Raw genomic sequence first — 23,452 nt, forward strand, 5'->3', positions numbered from 1 at the left:
ACTAACAAAGCAAAAACCACTGCGCTTTTCCTTCCATTAACTTAGCATTTTAATGATTCCCAGCCTCTTAAGAATAGTCTTTTGATGGTTGGGCTTGACAATCTAATCAAAATGTGGCCTTTTATCGTTATGAACAAGAAACTCGCACAGTTCTCCACTATCTACCATGGATAGCAGCACTCAGAAATGTTTTTCTTTTTAAATATCCAGTCAAATATTGGTCAGCATCATCTCAATATACACCACCCTTGCAGCTCCTCTTGGGCATTGAAACTCCTAGTGTTGCTTGCTAAAACCAAGGCATTAATATGATCCATTGAGGTCACCTCTGTATACTTGCCATATTTAGCTAATAAAATATAGGATAGCACTGCAACTTTCAACTTTAAGAAAAAACAGATCATTCTTTAGCATAAATATATTGGATAAAAAGAAAATGTCCCTATATCTGATTTAAATGGCTATAACCATCCTTGGACCCTTAAGCCTCTCAGAATACATCCAGATCACCTGAAATTGACCATCCATTCTCACCTCTCTAACAAATGTGCACAAATCCACTCAATGCCCTAATCAGGACCCTTAAAAACGTGTGTGTTCATCACTAGATGGATCCTATACAGCAGAAATGTGTTTCAGCAACCAACATAAAATATCGTCTCTTCATTTGTCTGCTTGTCACTAATATCTTTCGTTTTAATTCTTTGAAAACAGTATTTTTGTTGGCTGTTATAGCTGTTAACCACCCTGCTATTTCTTCTGGAGTTCAGCATTGCCTGGCACATCAAATTTATACAACTTACTTTCTAGACTCCCATTGTATTCCAGACATTTGTTTCTATTGACAACTTATACACAGTAAGGGACATTGTCTGCCTTTTCTACCTATGTTTACGATTGTGCAATCTCATTCTCTGCGTTACCTGTGCACAGTATTGCTGTGTACTCATCGAATGACTTTTTCATGTCTTCGTATTTTTTTTGAAAAGTCACTAATTTTGTACATCTCCTCTTTGTTCACTGTTGGTCTCCCCAAAAGGGGAATGAGAATTGCTTCTTGTTTAGTATCCCAAACTTTTGTTCCACTCCAGTGTATTTTGAGTCTCTTCACACTTCCCATTGCATTTGTTGGATTATCTAATGTAAATGAGAATGTTCAACCTTTCCTCCGAAGGAATATCACCAAAATTACTGATTTCCATGAAAACCACAATAATAATCAGGCTGTAGGCAATACATTAGCAAATTTAAAATATGTATACATTCTTTGTATTTTATTATTTAAAATTATAATCTTAGCTCAGTAATAATATGATTATATGACAAAATGTCATGAGATGAACATTGGCTTTAAAATAAAATAAAACATTTACAGAATAAAATGTGTCCTAATCCAGCTCTCTCACTCAGTAGTAGTGTGTCCTTTGCAAAGTTAATTACCTTTCCTAAGTTCCAATTTTTACTTAAGTAAAAGGAAACTAATAATGGTGGCCCTTCAACTATTTACTCAACCAGTATTTATGGAGCACCTAATACATATGTTTGGCTGAATTCTGGGAATATAAACACTCTGTTTCTGCATTAAAAGAAATTGTAGTGGCCAGGTGCATTGGCTCACACCTGTAATCTATTCCAGCTACTCAGGAGGCTGAGGCAGAAGAATCCCTTGAACCTGGGAGGTGGAGGTTGCAGTGGGCCAAGATCACATCACTGCACTCCAGCCTGGGTGACAGACCGAGACTCTGTCTCAAAAAAAAAAAAAAAGTAAGAAAGAAATTGTAGTTTAGTAGATCATACAGGTAAGCAAATAGGAAATCACAAAGTCATTTGCTGAATGCTATGGGAATGCCAGGAAAAAATAGCTAACACAGACTTAGGAGGTGAAGCTTGAGGCAGGCAGGGAAGAGATAACAAGCGAATTATATCCTAAAGGATTAATAAGACTTATCAAGGCAAAGGGGAAGAAGGTGGAGGCAGCAAGTCTTCATTTATTTAAAATTCAAGAGTAGCAAGTGATGGAAAGGATTTAAGCAGAGACATGACATGATCAGACATATACTTTATTAAAACAACAACAAAAACCTATTTATAGCATAGTAAATAAATCCCAAGACTGCAGCAGAGAAGGAAGTTAGTCAGGGATTATAGTAGTCTAGACAGAGCTGATGGTGACCAAAACTAAAGAAGTAGTGGCGAGAATAATAAGGGAGAGTGCATAAATAGATGGTTAGCAGGTGGACCATACAGGGTTTCAGGTTTGATTTTATCAAGGATGGAGTGAGAGACAAATCTGCAAAGAGCCCTAAACTTAGGACTTACTAGATCATTCTCAACTTTGGGGAAATCCAGGAAGGAAACAGGTTGTGGTTTAGTGGGAAAAAATGATGAGTTCAATATCTGACCTGTGGTATTCGAAGTAGCTATGTATCATTGGAATGAGATCCTATAGATAGTTGAATTCACTTTCATAAATTTAGTGAATGAATCAGGCTCAAGATATCGTTTTGGGAGCCACCAACATTGAAATGCTAGATGGTGAAACAATCTCCCATGATGAGTGTGTGATATAGTGGAGAGAAAGGAGAGAATCAAGGTTAACAATCAGGGGAGGAGCATCACTTAGCGTACAGGAAAAAGGAAAGGAGCTGATGAAAGAGGCTGAGTAGAAACATCCAGCAAAGAGAAGGAAAAGCAGTAGAGCACAGTAGACAATGGAACCCAAGGAAGAGAGGAAGGGTCACTAGTATCAAATATGGAAAGAGGTCTAGACAGATAAAGACTGAAAAGCAACTCCTTAACCAACAGGCTACAGATTACAAGTGACTGAAAACTTTTCCGTATCCTTGTTATAACCACTAAAGGAAACAATAAATATAAAAATATTGTTATCTCCACTGTTCAAAATATGTTTACATCTAATTTACCTTCATATTTCCTTTTTAAAACGTGATTTAAACTCTTTGAGATTTAGTTTATAAACTGAGATGAATATTATGCAATTTGGCTCTTAATTATACTATATTAGGAAAGGTCAGCCTTGCAAAAATTAAGAGGAAAACTAGAAGGTAGTCTTTTCAGAGTTTTTGTGTGTTTCAAATGAGAAAATATAAGTAACTTAAATATTCTGAATGGTTGTAGCTATAAAGTACAATAAATTTTTTAAATTAGACAACATTTCACATTTTTCTTGATGAGACCATCTGTTTTATCTAGGCCGATATATGATCAGCCCAAGGGAATCACAGTCTTATTTATTATTGCAGTCAATTCCAAGACACATTAGCTTTCAAACACACAGCATAAATTTACTAAACCGCTATTATATTCCAGATACTAGGTGTCTAGCATGTTTATGTTCAGTCAAGCTTCTAAGTATATGATCTTTATCCAATGACCTTATTTGAGGAAGATCTCTTGAAACATTCCACTCCAGCCATGAATTTCCTTTAGCCTGTAGTAAGTCTAAGCTTAGGTAGAATTATGAATGGGTAAATAATAACAAATACAGCTTCTTTCGTGTTGCCACCTTAAGGTAAGCTCTCTTAATTCCAGGCGCTTAGCACTCATGGTCTCTCACCACACTTTCCTGTCCCTTTTTCTTCTCTGATCATACCTTCAAATTCAGTGACTGATATAGACCAGCCCTACATGTATTTCAAAATACACCACAGATATCTTTCGTACACTTACAGAATCACACTACACAACTTGGATGGAGTTTCCACTTTTCTTTTACTACTCACTAAGAGTTTTCCATGCTTAGACAAATTTCCCCATCATTGTATAGGCTTCTTGAACACAGGGAGAGTGCCTTCAACTTCTTCAATATGCTTCATAACCCAAAGCATGGCATCAGATTTATATCAGGCCTGATATATTTAAAATATAAAATATTTATTAATAATTAGATAATTTTAATTATTTGATAAGAATTTTAATTGCCTGGTGGCCAGTATGTCTAGCTGAATTGAGGCTGTAGCATCTCCTCAGTCCTCTATATGGTCATAAGTCTCCCTTTTAGGATTGTCATCCAGGAAAGGATGATATTCTAACACCCAGCATTTAGATTTGCTAGGCTAATCCCATGCTTTCTCTTGTAAGCCAACACTAAGGGGTCCTTGACAAGATCTTGATGTGTTTGCAAGGGTCTGGGCCCGGAGCCAAAACCTGTAGGATTTCCCAAGTTACCTGCTCTTTGTTTAATGATACATGACTTGTTAAGAATTAGTAACTCTGAAGTAGGCTGTGCTGTTTAAAAATTAAAAAAACAAAACAAAAAAACCAGTTACCTATGAGGCCACATGAAACAAACAAACAAACATGCAGGCCTGCCTTTGGAAATAAGGCTGTTGTTGAACTCAATGAGCTACATGCCATATTTTGTTTATCTGAACTATGCTATTCAATAAGGCTGTTGTTTATCTCAATGAGCTACATATCATAGTTTGTTTATTTGAATTATGCTAGTCAGGAGACATTTGTTTAGTGCTACCATGGGTTAAATAGTATATTTTTGGTGGGATTTGAAAAATAAATGTATTGCCCAGTCCATGTTCTCTGACAGCTCAAAATTTATTTCTAGTTATATATAAGGAGTGGGGAGATAGACAATTATAATATGGGGTTAAAGAGTGGAGGAAGGAAATAAGCTAAATAGTGCTTGATGGAAAACTAATCCAGACTCAAGGTAACAGGTATAAAAAGGGATAAGGAAGGTTTTGTGGAAGAGTTCACAGATGATACTTAAAGGACAAGGAAAATTTAATTGGGTAAAGAGGAACTAAGGAGATGTCTTGCCATTTTTATTTTCTGGGCGTAGAAAGTGCAAAAATCATGAAACAAGGTGAAAAGAATGACACAGTTGAGGAACTGCAAATGGTCAGTATAGCTGGAGCCACAGGAAGGAAGAGCAAGTGGTGATAGGTAAAAGGATAGAAATAAGAAGTCCAAACCACCAAGGGTCTTCTATGCTAAGTAATTGCCACATCAGCTCTCTTGGGTGACATCATATTGGTCCTCAACGAATATTTAATACATTGACTACAGAAAGAATTATGCCTAGACACAGGTAGCCATAATGTTTTCTGTCATCTAAAAATATTTAAACAACTTTTCACTAAATTCAATATACATTTGTTTTTATTGTTTATTATTTATGTATTATGTTAAAACTACTGGAGTTTTACATATGAGAAGAGGAGGTTATTCCAATGGCAAATGCTAACACCATGGACTGAGATGGAAAATACAAACCACGTGAATAATGCCTTTTCTATCTTGAGAAATGAGCTAAATAGTATATTTTAGAAAATATACTTGAAAACTGGAAAGAAGAGAGAATGACATAGCAGAGCTCATGTTTGGTAAGAGGAAAAAAGAACCTTTCATTACATTAAGTTTCTAAATCAAGAACTCACAATTTTCTCCTGGGTTTCTAAATATAGTAATATTCCATTCTTAATATCCCTGCCTTGTTCCAAACAAGCACCACTGTTTCATATTTTATGAGCACATGCTCTTCTCATAGTCTATTTACCGTAATATATGTCATAAGGCAGAATCATTCTCGGATACAACCTAAGACAATTTTCCTTTGCCATCTCTCAAATATTTCAAATTTAAACATTCAGGTGCACTGTGAAATAAGTTTTGTATCCCTCAGACAAATAAAACTTGATTTTCCTTATGGCATTAAACCTAAGGAAAACATAGGACTAAGTAACAGTAATGCAATATTAATGATATTGTAGTATCTGAATTATTCCATCAAATTAAGTGACTTTAGTTTATTATAAAAAATTTGGAAAGCAGCATGCAACCTATAATTTTGCACAGTAGCTATTAATATAAAAATATTGCCATAAACGGTATTTCAACTAGAGCTCTACTGACCAATAAAATGCTCTTAGGATAGTGTGATTTTTTTTTAAAAAAGAAGTATTATAAGCTATATATATATTGACATTCTTTGAACCCATAATTCCACTCCTTCTTAAACGAACTCCAAATGTGGGAGTAAAGTCTTTTGCTGTCCCCTTTGCTTGGAATGTTCTTCATCAAGACATACAGTTGATTGTTTCCTCATTAATCTTCTGTCCTTATTTAAATGTCATATTCTCAATTAAACTTTCTGTGACCACTGATTTAAAATTGGAGCCCATTCCCACTTCTCCACTTTATTTTTCTACATGTAACTTGTCACTGTCTAGCATGCCTCATATTTAAATTAATTGTTGTGTTTACTGTTTGTCTCCTATTATGATGTAAATCTTATGAAGGCAAGAACCTGTGTCTATTTGCTTCACTGTCCTATCTCCAGCATCTAGAACAGTGCATGGCAAATGATAGGCACTCAGTACATATTTGTTTTGTTAGTAAATAAATATATTTTTCATAGAGATGTTCATTACAATTTTTTAATTTAAGTGGCAAAAAAATCAAAATCATCCTAAATGTGTAACAATTAAAATAGGGTTATATAAAGAAGAATTCATTTATATGATGGAATATTATGCAACTATTAAATATGTTCATAAATATTTGTAAAACACAGAGAAATACTTATATTAAAATATTATGAGAAAAAAATTCCCCAAATTTGCATAGACTACCAGCACAACTACATTAAAACAAGTAGAGAAAACAACAAACAGATTTAACATGGAAGCAGAGGTTGTTTTGGAATGCCTGTGATTGACAGCCATTTGTTTTTCTCCACTGTTTCTATTTTAAAGTTTAGATAATTAGCACATTATATGCACAGAGGAAAATTAAACAAATCACAAGAAATACCTTAAAAATGTAATTTGTAGGTTTATTGAGAACATTGTCCTTGAGTATGATTTTGCTTACAGTAAAGAATGGTGGGATTATTTCCAAAAATCCGCAAGTCTGCCTATTAGAAAGTGATGGTGAATAAAGTAATTCTTATAATTAAACATAAGCCTATTACATCTAGCCTAAGGAAATATCAATTGCTATGGCTGAAACAATCAAATGAAAAACAGTCTGCTCTACAGTTTCATATGGTTAAGGAAAATATAGTGGTCACACATCCTAGGTATCTGTTCAATAGTTAATTTATGATAGCATTTCATTTTCCCATAGTGAATTCAGAAAAGCCTAATGAAGCAATACTTGAACTGATAGTCTATTTGCAAAATAAACGCAATTTTAATTCTTGCTTAAATGCTTAAGTAGGTACTTTAAAGTCTTAGGTGACTTTAGAGAGCTGTTAATAAGAACGATGAAAATAGTACCTTACTTTTCAATGCACTGTCTTTCCCCACCAAGGTATTCTGACATGTAAAATCTATACATTTTTGAGATAGGGCACTTACTACCTTACATTTCACTGGGAATCTGAAGTGGCAGTGTAGTTTTCTGTTTAATTATTGCTATATACTCAGGCTTAGATTTATCTACCAAAAAATAGCTGGCCAGTAACCAAGTGGGCACTGATGCATTTCTAGTCAAAGATTAATGCTCAATATAATACATTCCACTTATTAAATATTCCAAACATATTATCTTGTAATAGGCTTATGTTTAATTATAAGAAGATATGCATTTCTAGTCAAAGATTAATGCTCAATATAATACATTCCACTTATTAAATATTCCAAACATATTATCTTGCCGTATAGACACTGTAAATATTCTCATAGCTGTGTTATAAATAGCTTTGTGGGACAAAGGTCATTTCTGAGCTATAAATGCCATATTGAGTTATTGTTAGATACACTATTAATCCTAGATTAGTGTGAATGGCTAAACAGAATAACTGGAAGGTGTCTCCTCAACATGCTTAAGGCTTTGTGTTGTGGAGGTGTGGGTGTGAAGATGTGGGGGTATACGGGTTTATGGACTGCCATTGCCACCTTATATCTAAAAGGTAGACTACAAATAGGCAGGAGAATGTGACTTTTTTAGTAGTAGGGGAGGAGGAAAAAATGAGATTGAAAGAGGAAGAGAGCAAGGGAGGTAGGGAGCCAAACACTGAGATGAATGGATGTTAACTAATCAAAGCTTAACTATGTAGTCAGGGTATATCAGAATGTCCAAGCAATTCAGGGGCAAATTTGTTTAGTTTTCTCCTCACCATAAAACTTCAACTTTATTTATTATTAGATATCTTTCCCTTTAGTATCCAAGTCAGTATCTTTAATTTTAGCCATTTTACCTAAGGGAGAAATGACATCTTCGCAGTTTTCAGGAAAATGACTATACTATAAATTGGGATTTGCTTATGCAATGAAGTAACCATAAAATGTCCATACTCTTTCAGGCCTCACTGATGTTTGTATATTTTACCCTGAGAGAAAAATACATCCAAGAATCCTAGAATTAAAGTACCTTTTTTGAGGCTACTAGTGTAACAAGCATTGATAGGAGTAGAGTTCAATGGTACAAGGGCACTGCCCCTCAATTCCATTTAACATAAAACTGAGATTATACAGATTATGCACAATAAAAATGGGATTTGTAGAAAAGTTTTTTGAAGCAAATATGTATTTGTAAATGCTACTAAATATTGAACTCAGATCCAGCAAAATTACTGTTGGAAAGAGACCTCTGGATTATTCAAGTTGGTGATTAAGCCTTTAGCTAATGACTTCCTTCTAGACTGTGTTACTAAAAGTCCCAGTTGTGCCTTTCAGGCCTCATCAAAGCTCCTCAGAAAAAAGGAGGAGGAGCTGAAATGCTGATCAGCTCATTTCCTTGCTTTTAGAAGTGCTGATGGAAGATTGCAAGGGAGAAGATATTGGAATCATTCCATGCATGTCAGTCCCTAGAGTACTGCAGATAAAGGACACCTGACTTAGGTAGATATAAGATGATGGTCTTTAAGAGACCTTCTCTTGGCTTTTCAGAAAGATGCTCGGCCAAGTCTGCGTAAGTATCTGAAAAAGCCTCTGCTCCTTTAAGTAGTAAATGAATCCCCAGTCACTTGTGTTCCTGAAAGCTTTGAGATGTACAATGTTCTGGTGTATCTTAGTCCCAAGATTAGCTAGATTATTAAGTAGGTTTCAAAGGATGCTGATTTTCTAAAAACAGTAGATATTAAAACAAACTGAGGAAGCTGGGCCATGGAGGTCCATATACCTATACACCCCCACATTTTCATGCCCACACCGCCACAACACAAAGCCTTAAGCATTACATGCCTGTAATCCTAGCATTTTGGGTGGCTAAGGCAGGAGGATTGCTTGAACTCGGGAAATCAGCCTAAGCAACCTGGGGAAACTCCATTTACAAAAAATAAAAAATTAGCCAGGCGTTGTGGCACATGTCTGTAATCCCAGCTACTTGGGAGGTTGAGGTGGGAGGATCACCTGAGCCTGGGAGATTGAGGCTGCAGTGAGCTGTGATCACGTCACTGCACACCAGCCTGGGTGACAGAGTGAGACCTTGTTTCAAGCAAACAAAAACAAAAACAAATACTGAGGAAATAAAGGCTTGGTGACCTGAACATGCCACCTCAAGATATGCTGATTTGTTATATTGATTATTTCTAGCTGAAGGCACTTGAGAAACAGCAGGTGCAGGAAAGGCTTCCTGACCTTCCCCTAAATGCAAGTCACAAAATTTCCCATGAGACAGGTGCTTTCCTTGTATCAGAAAGAAAAGAATGTTCTTATCACTGGAGACTGGGAGTTGAAGCTGAGATGAATCTGGACAAACCAATCTACTAAAACAATGCATCTTCCATTAATTTCCCCCGTATGTTTCCTAGTCACTGCCCCACAATTTACTTCCCCTGTCTTGTCACATTCTCACAATGTTTAACACATTTTTTTAAAAAAAGGTACTTAAGCTTTGGACCTAACAGTTTCCTGGGATTTTCATTTTCTTTATGAAGACTGCTGTGTGTATGTAAAAATAATTGATAAAATTTGTATGCTTTTTTTTTCTGTTAGTCTGTCTTACATTAATTCTGAGCCACAGAACTTAAGAAAATAGAAAGATTTCCTCTCCTACATTATTGACAGTAATCATCATTATAGATTGAACAGCGAGTGAGCTTATTTCTTGATATAATTACTTCACTAAATCCTCACAATAATGCTACTTCTTTGCCCATTTAGGGTTTTAGCTCTAGCTTGGTCAGTAATTAGCCAGATCTTGTATAAACTTCTTTCTTTCACTCCCTTTCTCCCTATGTATACAAATACGTACCTGCCCTAAAGTTATACTAAAAATTAAGTGATATTCAGAAATAAAGATTCTGTGATAGAAAAATCTGGATATTTGTAAGTGAACAGAAGTATCTGTTAATAAAGCATTTTAAACAAAAGGAGAAAGAAATAAAATAATTACAAACAATGAAAATGTATATATATGCTTATAAGAAATACTGCATTCATGGGAATTCTGTTCATTTGTTGAATTTTTACTCATTTGCAAATATGTAAATTGAGATTTAAAAGCACAAATTTAATACAAAATAATAGTAATGCTGATTGGTGAATTAAAGTCAAACCACATATTTCTAAAGTGTCTCCCATGGTTGGTATTGCTCCTCTGAGAATCAGTGAACTAGAACTACTTAAGTCGATATAGGAAATAACCTTAAAAATACAGCATTGAAAAAAAGAAGCCTAATATATATGGAGTATTTTGAGTTATAATGATTGGGGAACATTACTGGTGTGTACAGGGTAAGGACGTGAGATTTTCTGGCCTGGACAGGATGGTCTACCCAGTATGATAGTCCTTTATCCCACATAACTTTCAACTGTTTTGGCAGAAAAATGTGGGATCTCCTTTATTTTAATTAATGAAGAAATACTTATTTTAATGAGAGAAAAAAATCCATGATTCTATTACGAAGTCGTTAGGAAAATTTAATATCATGATTTCTTTTTCTCTTTGTTTTTTCCCATTCAATTGTTTTTCCTGTTATTATTTATTTATTTTGATTTCATCACTGTCTCACCCCAGGTCTGAGCACAGGAATTGTTGGAATACTACGTATAGGGAAATTTGCCAGAATACTTAGTTTCCTCATTTTTCTATTTTCATAGACTGAAATTTGTCTTAGCATGCTATCCTTACTTGAGTTAGCTATTTCTCAATTTCGGTTGTCATATATTAATGTATGCTTAATGAATACTCATCCTAATACTAGTTTTTATTCAATGTCCACTTGTATCTCCACTCTTTTAATTCACCTGTATTTCTTCAATGGAATTATTGTAAATCTAAATTTGTTCATGATAACTTAGTTCAAGTATTTATCTCATTATGCATTTTAGTATCCTAACACGACAGCCCTTATGAATTTAAACACACAAGAAATTATTATAAATTATTTCCTTTATGTTCTCTCTGATATTAAAGTTATTGTATTGATTTTGTTTTTAAGGTGAATAGGTAGAGAATAAGAAGGCATTATAAAATATTTGTTATGGAAAAGGCAATGTTGGGTTACAAATCATTGTTTTAGACCAGGCGTTGGCAAACGTTTTGTTTAAAGAACCAATCGTGAAGATTCAGGCTCTGTTGGCCACATAGTCTCTGTTACAACTACTCGACTCTGCTGATATAGTGTGAATGCAACAATAAAACAGATTCAAAAGAATATGAGTAATTGTTTTAACAATAAATTTTGTCTATAAAAACAGGCAGAAGAATTTGGCCTCTGACACTTGGTTTGCCAATCCCTGTTCTATATTCTTTTTTCTCTATTGTATAGTTTTTCATTATATACATCCACCCATTCACCACACTTGATTTATACTCTACTGTCAGTGAATATATAGGTTGTTTCCATTATTTTGCTTCTGCAAAAAATAACCCAGCAAACCTTTGCACATGTCTGCAAGTAATTCTCCACCTAAAAAAAGAAATGCTGAATCCTAGGGTATGTGCTTTCAAATTTGACTGATTCTTGCCAAATTGTTCTTATTTTTGTTTGCTTTCTAGACTATAATTTTTGTCCTTATCTTTAGGACTTCATTTAGGCTTCTGCTCAGGCTTTTAAAAAATTCTAAAGTAAAAACTTAACTCATGCTTTTTACTTTATTTTCATTTTTTCTTATTTGGCATTACAGTTATGTTGCTCAAAACTCAAAAGTTCACAGAAGGTATCCAGTAATCTTCCCTTTTCTGTGCTAAGTACCTTGTGGTTCTCTTTGGAAGCAAAGAAGCTCAGCAATTTCTTATTTAAGTCTCCAAAGAAAACCTAAGCATTATCAAATATATATATACATACTCTTTCCCCACCTCTTTAGTATATAAATGATAGCATACTATACATACACAATTAATCTTGCTTATTTCATTTCACAATATTTCTTGGAAATTATAATAGATGCATAAATTGGCAATGTCTAGAGGCAATTTTGATTGTCACACTCGGCAGTGGGTGCCATTGGCATCTAGTGGGTAGAGATCAGAGATGTTGCTAAACATCTTGCAATGTACAGGGCAGCCTTCACAGCCAATGATTATCCAGCCCCAAATTTCAGTAGTACCAAGGTTGAGGGCACTCTACTTAAATGACATTGAATCAGGTATCAATCATGCTTTTCAACTCTCCTATAGTCTAAAAATATTCATGTGTTAGTTTATCAGTTTCTGATACTGTGTGTTAAAATAGCTATTTTTATTTTTAAAAATAAGTTTCTCCCTCTCTCTTTCTCACTCTCTATATACACACACAACACACACATACATAAGTACATATATTTATCATGGTTATATCTTCTTAATAGTTAATTTTATTAGCATGTAGTATTACTGGCCCTATTAATATCTTTATATCTCAGCTATTTATATTCTTGCATCACTTTTCTTTTGGTTAGTATTTACATAACAGATTTTTTTTCCCCATTCCTTTAGTAGTTTTGTATTAGATTTAATTCTATAACTGGCATATTTTTGAATTAAATTCATTGAATATCACTTATTTTAGCAGGTGAGTTACTACTGTCCACTAAATGTTTACATTTGAATATTTGTCATATATCTTGATTTACTGCTGTTATTTTTCATCTTCTAATCTCCATATTTTTCTTCCTCATTTGTTTTTCTCCTTTCATTTTCCTTGTAGATAATTGGTAATTTTTCATGTTTTCCTTAATTTTTTTCTGGTTGTTTTGAAATCACTGTATTCATTAATAGTTTTCCTTTTTCTTTTTGCACAGTTACTTTAAAAATTTTAATACACACAAATAATTAAGTTTTCTAACAATATTTTCTAGATCCTAATGTATTTATTCTCACATGTTAAAATACGACATATTGCTTTTCAGCCACCTACCATCACCTTCATATGGTCATCATCCTTTAGAATTTTAGTTTCTACCTATGTAAAAAACATAAAACACCTTAATATGTCTTCAGTCAATAGTTAATTAAATTTGTCAACATGTTTTAGCAGTATCTGCTATAACTTGTTTTTATTCAGTCCACTGAAACAATATTGTTTATTTTCAGCCAATGGTTAATCTAATTTGTTTACATTTTTAATAAATTTTCATTTTAAATTTGGTTTTATCTTGGATCCACTCCTTCCTTCTGGTTTCACTTCTTTTCCTGCTAAAGAACACATTTTAGCAGTTCTTTCAGTGAAAATCTATGGGTGGTACAATTGTTTTGTTCTGTTTTTTTTGTGAAATTATCTACATTGTGTATCCTTTCCTGAAGAACAGTGAACTGGGAGAAAGAAATAAAAGAAAAAGAAAGAGAAAAGAAAGGAAGGGAAAGGAAGGAAGGGAGAGATGAAAGAAAGAAAAAAGAAAGGAGGGAGAAAGGGTGGGAGGGAGGAAGGAAAGAAGGAAGGAAGGAAGAAAGACCAGCTAGTATTTTTTTCTAGTAAGCCAGATATTGTTCATTGCCTTTTGGCCTTTACTGTTGCTGAGAAATCTGATTTTAGTCTAATAATTATTCCTTGGTAAGTAAATTTTCTCTTTCCAGAAGCTTTGGAGATTTTCTTTATAATCCTTTATAATCTGCACTGTGACATGTTTAGGTATGAACTATATTTTTTTATCCCATTCAGTTCCTAAAGTGCCCTCTTGGCCTCAGGATTTATATATTACTTCCATTCTGAAAGCTTCTCAGCTTTATCCCTTTATTTATATATTCCCCATTAATCTCTCTATTCTGTTTTTTCAGATGTTCTATTACTCAGTGATTTTTTTGACTAAGGTAAATATAAACAGAAAGCATACTTGCATATCACATTACCTTTGACACTTAGCTTTTGAGGAGTTCTTAGAGAGACCAAGGCAATCAGGGATACAACTTTATGGCATAAGTCTATGACTCTCAGCCTTTGTGGTTATAATAGTAGATAATAAGAATGTGCAAATCACTTCTTAGATAGTCTCATAGTAAAATTACAAGATGTAAAAAAAGTTCATTCTGTTTTCTTTGAAAGAATATAATTTAGAGCTTTGCAGTGGCCCAGTGCAAGGGACCACAAACAATTAAGTGATTTTTTTATATATATATATTTTTAGAATGATATAAGGATTAGTAACAAAATACCCAGTTAACAGTGGCTACAATGACAGGAACATTTTACAGCATTCAAAAAGGAGTCTGGAGATGCAACGTCTTAGCTTTCTGCTTGACCATTCACATCTTCTTAGCCATATCTTTCCAAATGATAACAAGACAGCTGCAGTGGTTTCAAACATCGTATCCTTCCATCTACACATCCCGGTGGAAACGAAGGAATGGGGATGCAAATATTTTTCCCTTGCATGTCTTTCTTCTTTTATCAGGGAAAGAATTATTTCCAAAAGCTCCCTTCTCCCCACCAAACAATCATCTCTTTATATCCTGTTGGATAGACTTGGTCAGATACTGATCTTCACACCAGAAAGGGGGATAAAAAGGATGAAATTAGCACTGGCTTAGAACATTCAGAATTTATTCCCTGAGTCTGGGCATACTGCTGCCTACACAAAATTGTTTTTTTTTGTTTTGTTTTGTTTTTTGTTTTTTTCTTTTTCAGTAACGAAATGGGAAAGGTAACTGTTGAATCTATGAATACACAGCAGTTTTCACCACCAAGATTACAAATTCAAACTATTAATTTCCATATTCATGGAAGAAAAAAAAAGGTGGCCTTTCTTTTTCTCATTTTCTATCTCATTGCCATAAATAAAGAAAAGCAAATTGAGTGGAATTTTTTCAGAAAATAGGATCATATTGGCTGTATACCTGATCTAGCAACCAGAAATCTGAGTCTGCCATCAGTTATAGGGCCTTGGGCAAACCACTAATGTACAGTCCCTCAACTGTGGAGTAAGAAAGATTGGATTCGATAAATTGCTATTCAGTCACTTCTCATTTTAAGTTTTGATAAGGCTTTTAATCAGCAGCTTAATTATACAGGATGGTTTTTAAACTAAAGGTAACTATATAGCCAAATTTTGTAACTCATAGACAACCTTGCATCCTGTTGATCCCAAATAATTAATGTGGCTTACAAAATAATTTAATTTAAGGGTAAGAGTACCTCTTAGAGATTCACCATTTATATTTAAGTTTTGACTAACATAATTACACTCAGATACTTTCTTCATGATGAATCTATCTGGTAAGAATGTTTTTGAGTCTATCTTCCCAAAAGAGCATTACTAAGTGGTCTGGGGAAGAATTTTTGAGGTAAAAATAAATTTGAGAAATGCTGGATTAAGCATATTTAAATAAGTATCTTTATCATTAAATTTCTTAGAAGACCTACAATGCCAAAGTATGTTGTGACTCTTCAAAAGAGATACATCATCTCGCAAATTTGACTGTGGGTCCCTTCTTCATGGAACATTTGAATTATTTCTCATTATAAAATAATCATATTGCTTTACAGTTTTGTATGGAGTGGTAAGGAAATGGGAGAGGTAACTGTTGAACCTGTGAATACACAGCAGTTTTGAAAAATAACAAAATATTTTTAAAACATCATCTTGTAGTTACATGAATGCCTTTCCTTCCCAGGCATTTTTTGCACTTCCCTTTAACAATTCTGCCCTAAATGATTATAAGATGCCAAATTAATAATACTATTCTGGAAATAGAAAATAAACAGTAGGTTAAATATACATGTACATTTTACCACACATATTAATTTAATAAATATTGAATGGTATGAGCACTACCTTCACATTGTAAAGGCACAATATTAGAGGCAATGCACTATATTGTCCCCAGTATTTTAACTTATTTCTCAATGATCACTTTTAGGCCCCTTTTTGAAATATTTTATAGAATAAAGGTTTGGGGAAGCAGAGAAATATTACTTTAAGCTATTTTTCTCAATATGCTATAATAAATTGTAGATATGCTTAAACTCATTTAAAAGAAAGAGCAGGCAGATAACAGTAGGAAAGAACAGGAAAGTTTTTACTGCTTATAAAAATAAGTCAGTCAACAGGGGATTTCAGGCAGGAGTCACACTAGAATTGCTTGCAGACCAAAATTTCAAATCCTAAATAAATCTCTGTAGAAACTAAACTGCAAAAAATTGGAATGAGTTTTCATTCCTTGGTCATGTAGTTAGTAAGGGATGGGTATTGCCTACTGGGAGAACCATCTTGCTGCCTGAAGCACCGTAGAAATGACAGTAATAAAAAACACAGAAGAATTTAGGGGAGCTATCAGGGGAGCAAATGAGTCTCCATTGGTTTAGTAGAGAAAAGCAGCCTTAAAACAAACAAAAACTTATAAAATATCTCCATCAAAGGTACGAGTTTTTATGGGAGTAAATAAGTCATCATCTGCTAATGAACAGATGGTAACAGAAGTGGCTTCTAAGGCCAAAGAATTTCAAATATCTAAGAATCAGGAAGAATGGAAGGGAAAGTTCAAGATATAATCTGACCTAATAACGAAGTTGCAAATAACAATAATGTGATGAATATTTGTTAAGCAGATACTTATGTCTATTATTTCACAAAACCCTATGAAATAGTTACTACAGAAAACAAAGGCTTAGACAGGTTGAGTGACTGCCCAAGTTCTTCAGAACTTTGACCAGGTCATGGAGAGTGGTTTTGTTTTTGTTTTTTTGAGATGGAGTCTCACTCTGTCGCCTAGGCTGGAGTGCAGTGGCACGATCTTGGCTCACTGCAACCTCTGCCTCCTGGGTTGGAGCCATTCTCCTGCCTCAGCCCCTTGAGTAGCTGGGACTACAGGTATGCACCACCACGTCCAGCTAATTTTTGTATTTTTAGTAGAGACAGGGTTTCGCCATGTTAGCCAGGCTGGTCTTGAACTCCTGACCTCAGGCGATCCACCTACTTTGGCCTCCCAGAGTGTTGGGATTACAGGTGTGAGCCACCGCGCCTGGCTGGAGAGTGTATTGAGGATGCTAATTTATGTGTGCATCATGGATGGGTAGGAGAAGATGTCAAAGGTTGGCAAAGCAAAAGGATACAAAACCACAGACACACCCAATCTGTCTACCATTTTCATTTTAAATCCTTGTTCAAACTGGAATGTTATTTTCCATTTAATAGATAACTTTATGGTTACATCTTTCTAATAAAGCTTAGCTTTATTTTAAAATTAAAAAATTAAAAATCAATTTGCCATCTGCCTAACTGGATGACATTGCTATCTAGTGGCCTAAACATACTACAGCTACTACTTCTGAGGTGAGAGCAGGGGTCCTATCAAGGCTCTGAAGGGTGTGCCCAGTAGATACAATGTTAATAATGATGCCAAGCCATACCACCAAGAGCACACAAACTCATCCAAAGCAAACATGTGCTGACATTCAATTAGAAAACCCATCAGTCTCAAAGACTTAACAGCTTTACTGAGGTAAACAAACAAGCAAACAAACTACCACCATTGAAACAAGGTTTTGATGTGTCTCATTTATTTATTTTTCTTTGAAATTTTGAGATCCACTTCTCACTCCTTTATTCAACTACCTGCTTGAAAATGTTTCCAAGCATTCTCTCATCTTTAGAGTAAGGATATTGCCCTCTATTACCATGACCAAGGAAAGAAACAGGCATCAGCTGCTAATGAAAGTCAATAACTCAACAGGGAGTCAATGTGTGACTTAAAGACCCAGAATCTGTCCTAGAATGAGCAAGCCAGAGCTAGACTTTGGTCTAAACAAGATGAAGATTTAAGGGACAGGAAAATAGGAAAAGGTTTACAAGATTGGCACAGATGCAGCTTCAACTGAGGTACCCAATATTCCAGTGATAAATTCTCTTAACAAACATCCTTTGGGGCCTTTTAATTAAAATCAGATACTTACTCTTCTTCAAATTTACTGCAAGGCTTATGTAACCCTTTGTTTCTGCAAACGGGTCGCTTACTGAAACCATCAACATGATGAAAGGGCAAGGAAGGGCATGGAGAAAGAACCACGTCAAGGACTGGACCACTATCACAACACCATTGGTGGGTTTTTGTCAAACCCCATCTCTGACCCTACATAGTTTAAGATCATGAAGGATGTGAGAGTACAAACAAAACAGCTGTTAAATCTTTTTTTTGCCCATTTTGGATGAAATAAGTCTAGAAACACAGAAGATCAGTTTAGATCTGTTTGAATAAAGGGGGAGAGGCAATTTTCAGGCATCCAAATACAGTATGTGCTTCTCCAGAATTTGCATCAGAGGCTGAATCATGCCCATGCAAATGGATCTTAGTTCAAATTCATGTCAGAAATATCTGGAACACATTTCACTTCCCATATGCAAATATCCTAGGAAAGCAACTGTCGTTTCTTACCTATAATAAAAAGAATCTCCACTGCAATGTCACTGACTGTTGTGCTCCGAGTTGTGGACAGGTCGTCATTGCCAATAAAGCAAACGTTGTAAGGTACAGTCACGGCAACATAAAACGTTGCCAACAAAATAAGCCAGTCCCAGCCAGCTTTAAAAGTGCTAAAATGCAAAAGTATGAATTTGGACTTTTTTGCATCAGAAACTTTATACTCCGGAAATGCTGGTTTATCTACAAAAACATTCTGTGGATGAAGACAAAAAGGAGAGAGGAGAAACACAACATTAGAAACAAGAATTACATAGCTTGAAACACACACTTTTGTGAGGAGGATCATTCACTACACAATACAGTATCTTACAAGTGACTTTTAAAGGTTGGTGATGCAAAATATCTACGCATCTAAAACTGAGCAGAGATCTTTGTTACAAGGAACAGGAATATGCAGAGTTTAGTCAAGAAGCTAAGTGAGTAACCCAGATTTTGTTCAGTAAAAAAACAAAAAGACCATTACCTAAAATGTCATTAAAAAACATTCACAGTTACATGTAATCTTACACGCATTATAAATACAAAGCTATATTGACATTTCTACGGTCATGAGGACATTCTGTATACTTACAGATTTCTGATGACATTATCTAAAGAACCTATTTGACTTGATATTTTACTGATAACAGCAACTGCACTTTTCTTTCCAAAAAGAATAGATATATGACCAACATTATATTGTAAACAGTTTACATTTCTTTCCAAATATAACCAAGTTGTGCTAACTACATGCATTTTTTTGCATTGGGGCTGTTGGTGAAGCTTCAAGTTTGGAACCCAAACCTCATTACCTTGATTGACACAGATGCATTCTGACATGGGCCAGACCTTGTTCAGATGGTAAATAAGAAACAGTTACTCAAGAGTTATTATTTCAAGTCATGGCAGGAGAAAGCCAATGTTCACTGTGCAGCTGATTAAATGCAAAATAGCTGAAGTTTTTGATAACTGCAAAAGCACTTCAGTCTGAACGCAGTTCAAATTGATGAACAATTCCCTTATTGCTAGGAGACAAAGGGAGGCCAAACAATAGCATGTGTGGAAATTTGACAAGCCTCTGACCAGATACTTGCAGACCTTGCTTTGACCTCAATTAATGAGAAATACAAGATAGGTAATGGAAACTTATATTTGAAAGTTTTGTTGAATTAACAGAGCAGTTAAAAATTCCAGAATGCATATTATTTGCAGGTCATAGTGTTGTGTTCTTGTCTCAGTCACTGAGGTAAGGGCAAATTAATGTGATGTGTTCAGGGATCCTGAAGTACCTGAGGATTCAAGAAAGGTTCGGAAAGATCAGGAACACTTAGCTCTAAGTGGTGGCTGTCAGTGATTGAATAGTTCTGCTATCTTAATATTAATGCACCCCTTTCTGGCATTTCTCTTTGGTAGGTTTTCTCAACCCATGTATCTACTTCCTGTTAATATTCTCACTCAACCCACACAGGCATCTCATAATGTCAGTACTTCATGGTGGGGCACTGTTAAACTACTTCCAGATGGTCCTTAGATGCCCATCTGCCACTGACTCTAGGTTTCATACAATTCCCTGATATCTGTCCTGTCTCCTTTGCCTCATTCTTTGGTTTCAAGAAAGCAGTTCCAAAGGTAGACTTCAGCATAAAACTGAGAAGAGGAATGAAGTAGCCCATTGGGCTTCTCATTAAAATTCAGGCTATTACATTGGAAGAGGAAATTAAAGTCTATGACCATTAATTTTCTTATCATTGATAAACACTTCTAGTTGCAATAACCTGATTGGTTCTAATCCAAATTTTCCCTGAATATTTACTACAATAATTATCAGAAACCATGGGAAATATCTCATTTTCTATTCAAATAAGTTTTTCCTATCATATTACAGAAATTAAAATTTTACATTGTTTGAGGGAGTATCCATATCTAGGGGTAATGATTTGGGAAAACTCAAAAAGTAAAGTTTGGGGTTTTTTTGATTATGCTGATTATATGAGGCATTAGTTGTTCTGTTGCAAAAGTTCAGCAATATATTAGTTTTTGGTACAAATCAGAAAACAAATTACATGGTTTCATTTTGCAGGCTACTTAAAACATATTTTAAAAATATTTTTAAAAGATACTGAGAATTGAATACATCTGAGATTTAGACTTAAATTTTGAAATGTTGTTAGCTCAAATCCTGCAAACATCTTTACACAATCACCTGAGTGAAAAAAATAGATGCTCCTCTTCTTCTACTCACCACTGTGCCCTGCCAGAAATATGCATTTGTAGCACTCTCCTTTCAAGCATCCAAAGATTTCTTTCTGTTGGAAACATCTGCATCATCCCATTCTCATTTGATTGACAGAATAACAAATCAAGTAAGGCAGAATTTGAAAACACTTTTTCAAGGCATATCAGGCAAAGTTGGAGACAGACTAAAATATGTTGTATTCCGATTTCCCAAACCTGCTAATGACCTGATGAGTTCATTTGCCTATGGCTGAAGCATATATTCCTGTTCCACAGAATTGTATCTGAGAAGTAGCAAGGTAAGAGTCAGAAGCATGGTGGTTCTAAATTAGAAAATTAAAGGCTGGTTACCACAACTGCTGCTTCAACTTTTGAGATTTTGAATAAGTTGGGTCTTTTTCCTTCATTAAAATTGAACTAATAAAAATCAGACCTAGTACTGGCTTGCTATAAGAATCGAATAATATGATGTAAGTAAAAGGAATTTGTAAATAGCAAAGGACTATAAAAATGTTAAGAATTATTTTTTGTGTGTGCAAATGTTATTAGAGCCAGAATTTCTTGAAAATTTGTTGTTTATTCAATAAACTATACAGTTCATTTCCTCTTCTTCTTTCTCCCTTCTATCTGCCACTTAGCCATTCTATTCTGTTATCCTTGAAAGGAGATAGTGAACAGGTGAACAGGGCAAGTCCTGATTCCATACTTTGCTTCAGGAGTAAGATATTACCTGTAGATTATAGTCACTATGCTGATTAGTCATCTTAAATTACTATGTATTATTTTAATGCTCCATCCTGTTATTTGTATTTATTAAATGAATGGTAATTAAGCAAATTAGCTAAGTAGCAGGAGTTATGGTTTTTTAAAATTAAATTTTAAGTACTGCTTTGTACTTTGTTGAATCTAAGGGGAAAAACAGCATGCTCAGCAAATGCATTTCTAAGCTCACTAATACTTGCTATGCTTAAATTCTCCACTAAAAGTTAGATAGTGTCAGCTTTCAGCCTTACAGAATCTGTGGATATTTGTTTAGGTGCTTTGCTGGTTGGTTTGCATGGAATCAAGCCCAGATGTGGTTACTTTTGTTTCTTCCTATAACTTGCTTACTGTCACCAAGGCTGACTTAGTAACCGAAGGGAGATGTAACTAGGCACCAGTGGAAGGATCCATAGATCAAGTGATGTGCACTGTTTCAAGCCTCTCCCTGGATTCCTGGGAAATCAATACGACACTTAGGCACAGGTATCCCTAGAGAACCTTTATATTGAATTAAGAAAAAAAAAAAAAAAAAGCAAACTGTGACCCTCCATAGTGGTACATGGCAGACCAGCATGGGCATGGTTGATGGTCCTTAAAGGACAAATGATTCAAAATATCTTGAACTGGCTTACAGAAACTTGCATTGAAGTAGAGCCAGGTTTGCATCACTTCCATGTCAGACTTCGCTCCTCACCCTGGGTTCCTACATCTTTCTTTCTTCACTACAATCAGAGAAATGAATACTTCATATGTTTGATGCATGATCTTCTTTTATCAAAGTATGTGTATGTCGGATTAGGTAGTCCCTGAGCTTGCTAGGAATAAAATAAAATGCCAAAGGATCCCCTCTCTGTCCTAACTCCCAGAACCTCTGGATCTTAAATCAATTCCAAAATAGTTCTGATTGTTTCATGTGACATTTTGTTTCTTAGGCAAGTTAGATGTTGAGTATTTAATCTGCGGCCTATTGTCACACAACCCCACATATATGTTCTAATGATTCCATAAGGCAAATTAATGACATTACCATCATTTAAAAATTTTCAATATCTACAATTAAATAGACATTGTTCTATTTAAACATAGGTTTCTCAGTGAAGTCTCTTAGTGCTAACAACCAATTACGAAATTCAGTGTGAAATCCTAGAGGATATATGTCATGTAAAATCGGAAAGAATCACCTTATACAGGCATAGTTATTTGTTGTGACTTTGACAGATAAACACCATATTTCAGAAAGGAACTCTATTGTAACTTACTAAACATGTGACTTTTCCCAAAATTGTTTAATGTATGGCATGTAATTGTAAATCCAGTATTTCATTGTGAAATTTTCAACTGTATTTTGTATAAAATGTAAATTTTTTAATGGAGTAATGACTTGGATTTGGTCATGTTCCCTTGGATAAAAGCATTTGTAGAATTAGATAACGTGCAAAACAGATGGAACTAAAATTAAATTTGAGATATTTTAACCAGCAAACTATGAATGTGTAATATGACTTGCTGCATCATTTGGTTTCATAAAATGTAACCAGTGTGTCCCCATTTTCAGTGTCCCTAGTACCATATTGTACTTCACTGCAATAATATTCTAATTTCTAGGCTGTGATAACACTATGATTAAGCACTTTTATTATAGAAATGCCTCATGACTGCTGACCTTTTCCAGTTTGTTCTTCATAGAAAAGCACAAACCAAAGTGGAAAAAAAT

General features: G+C 34.7%; 1 protein-coding gene across 1 annotated transcript in view; it reads right to left on the bottom strand.

The window, feature by feature from the left end:
• Window positions 1-23,452, bottom strand: part of KCNH8 (potassium voltage-gated channel subfamily H member 8) — a 341,633-nt gene that overhangs the window by 133,425 nt on the left and 184,756 nt on the right. The window contains exon 5 of the mRNA XM_012466726.2: window positions 18,715-18,955. Coding sequence (XP_012322149.1) covers window positions 18,715-18,955 — 241 coding nt within the window. The remainder of the gene's footprint in view (window positions 1-18,714; window positions 18,956-23,452) is intronic.

The sequence above is a fragment of the Aotus nancymaae genome, unplaced genomic scaffold (genome assembly GCF_030222135.1).
Source record: "Aotus nancymaae isolate 86718 unplaced genomic scaffold, 86718_ANA_hifiasm-v0.15.2.pri h1tg000019l, whole genome shotgun sequence".
In the NCBI taxonomy this organism is placed as follows: domain Eukaryota; kingdom Metazoa; phylum Chordata; class Mammalia; order Primates; family Aotidae; genus Aotus; species Aotus nancymaae.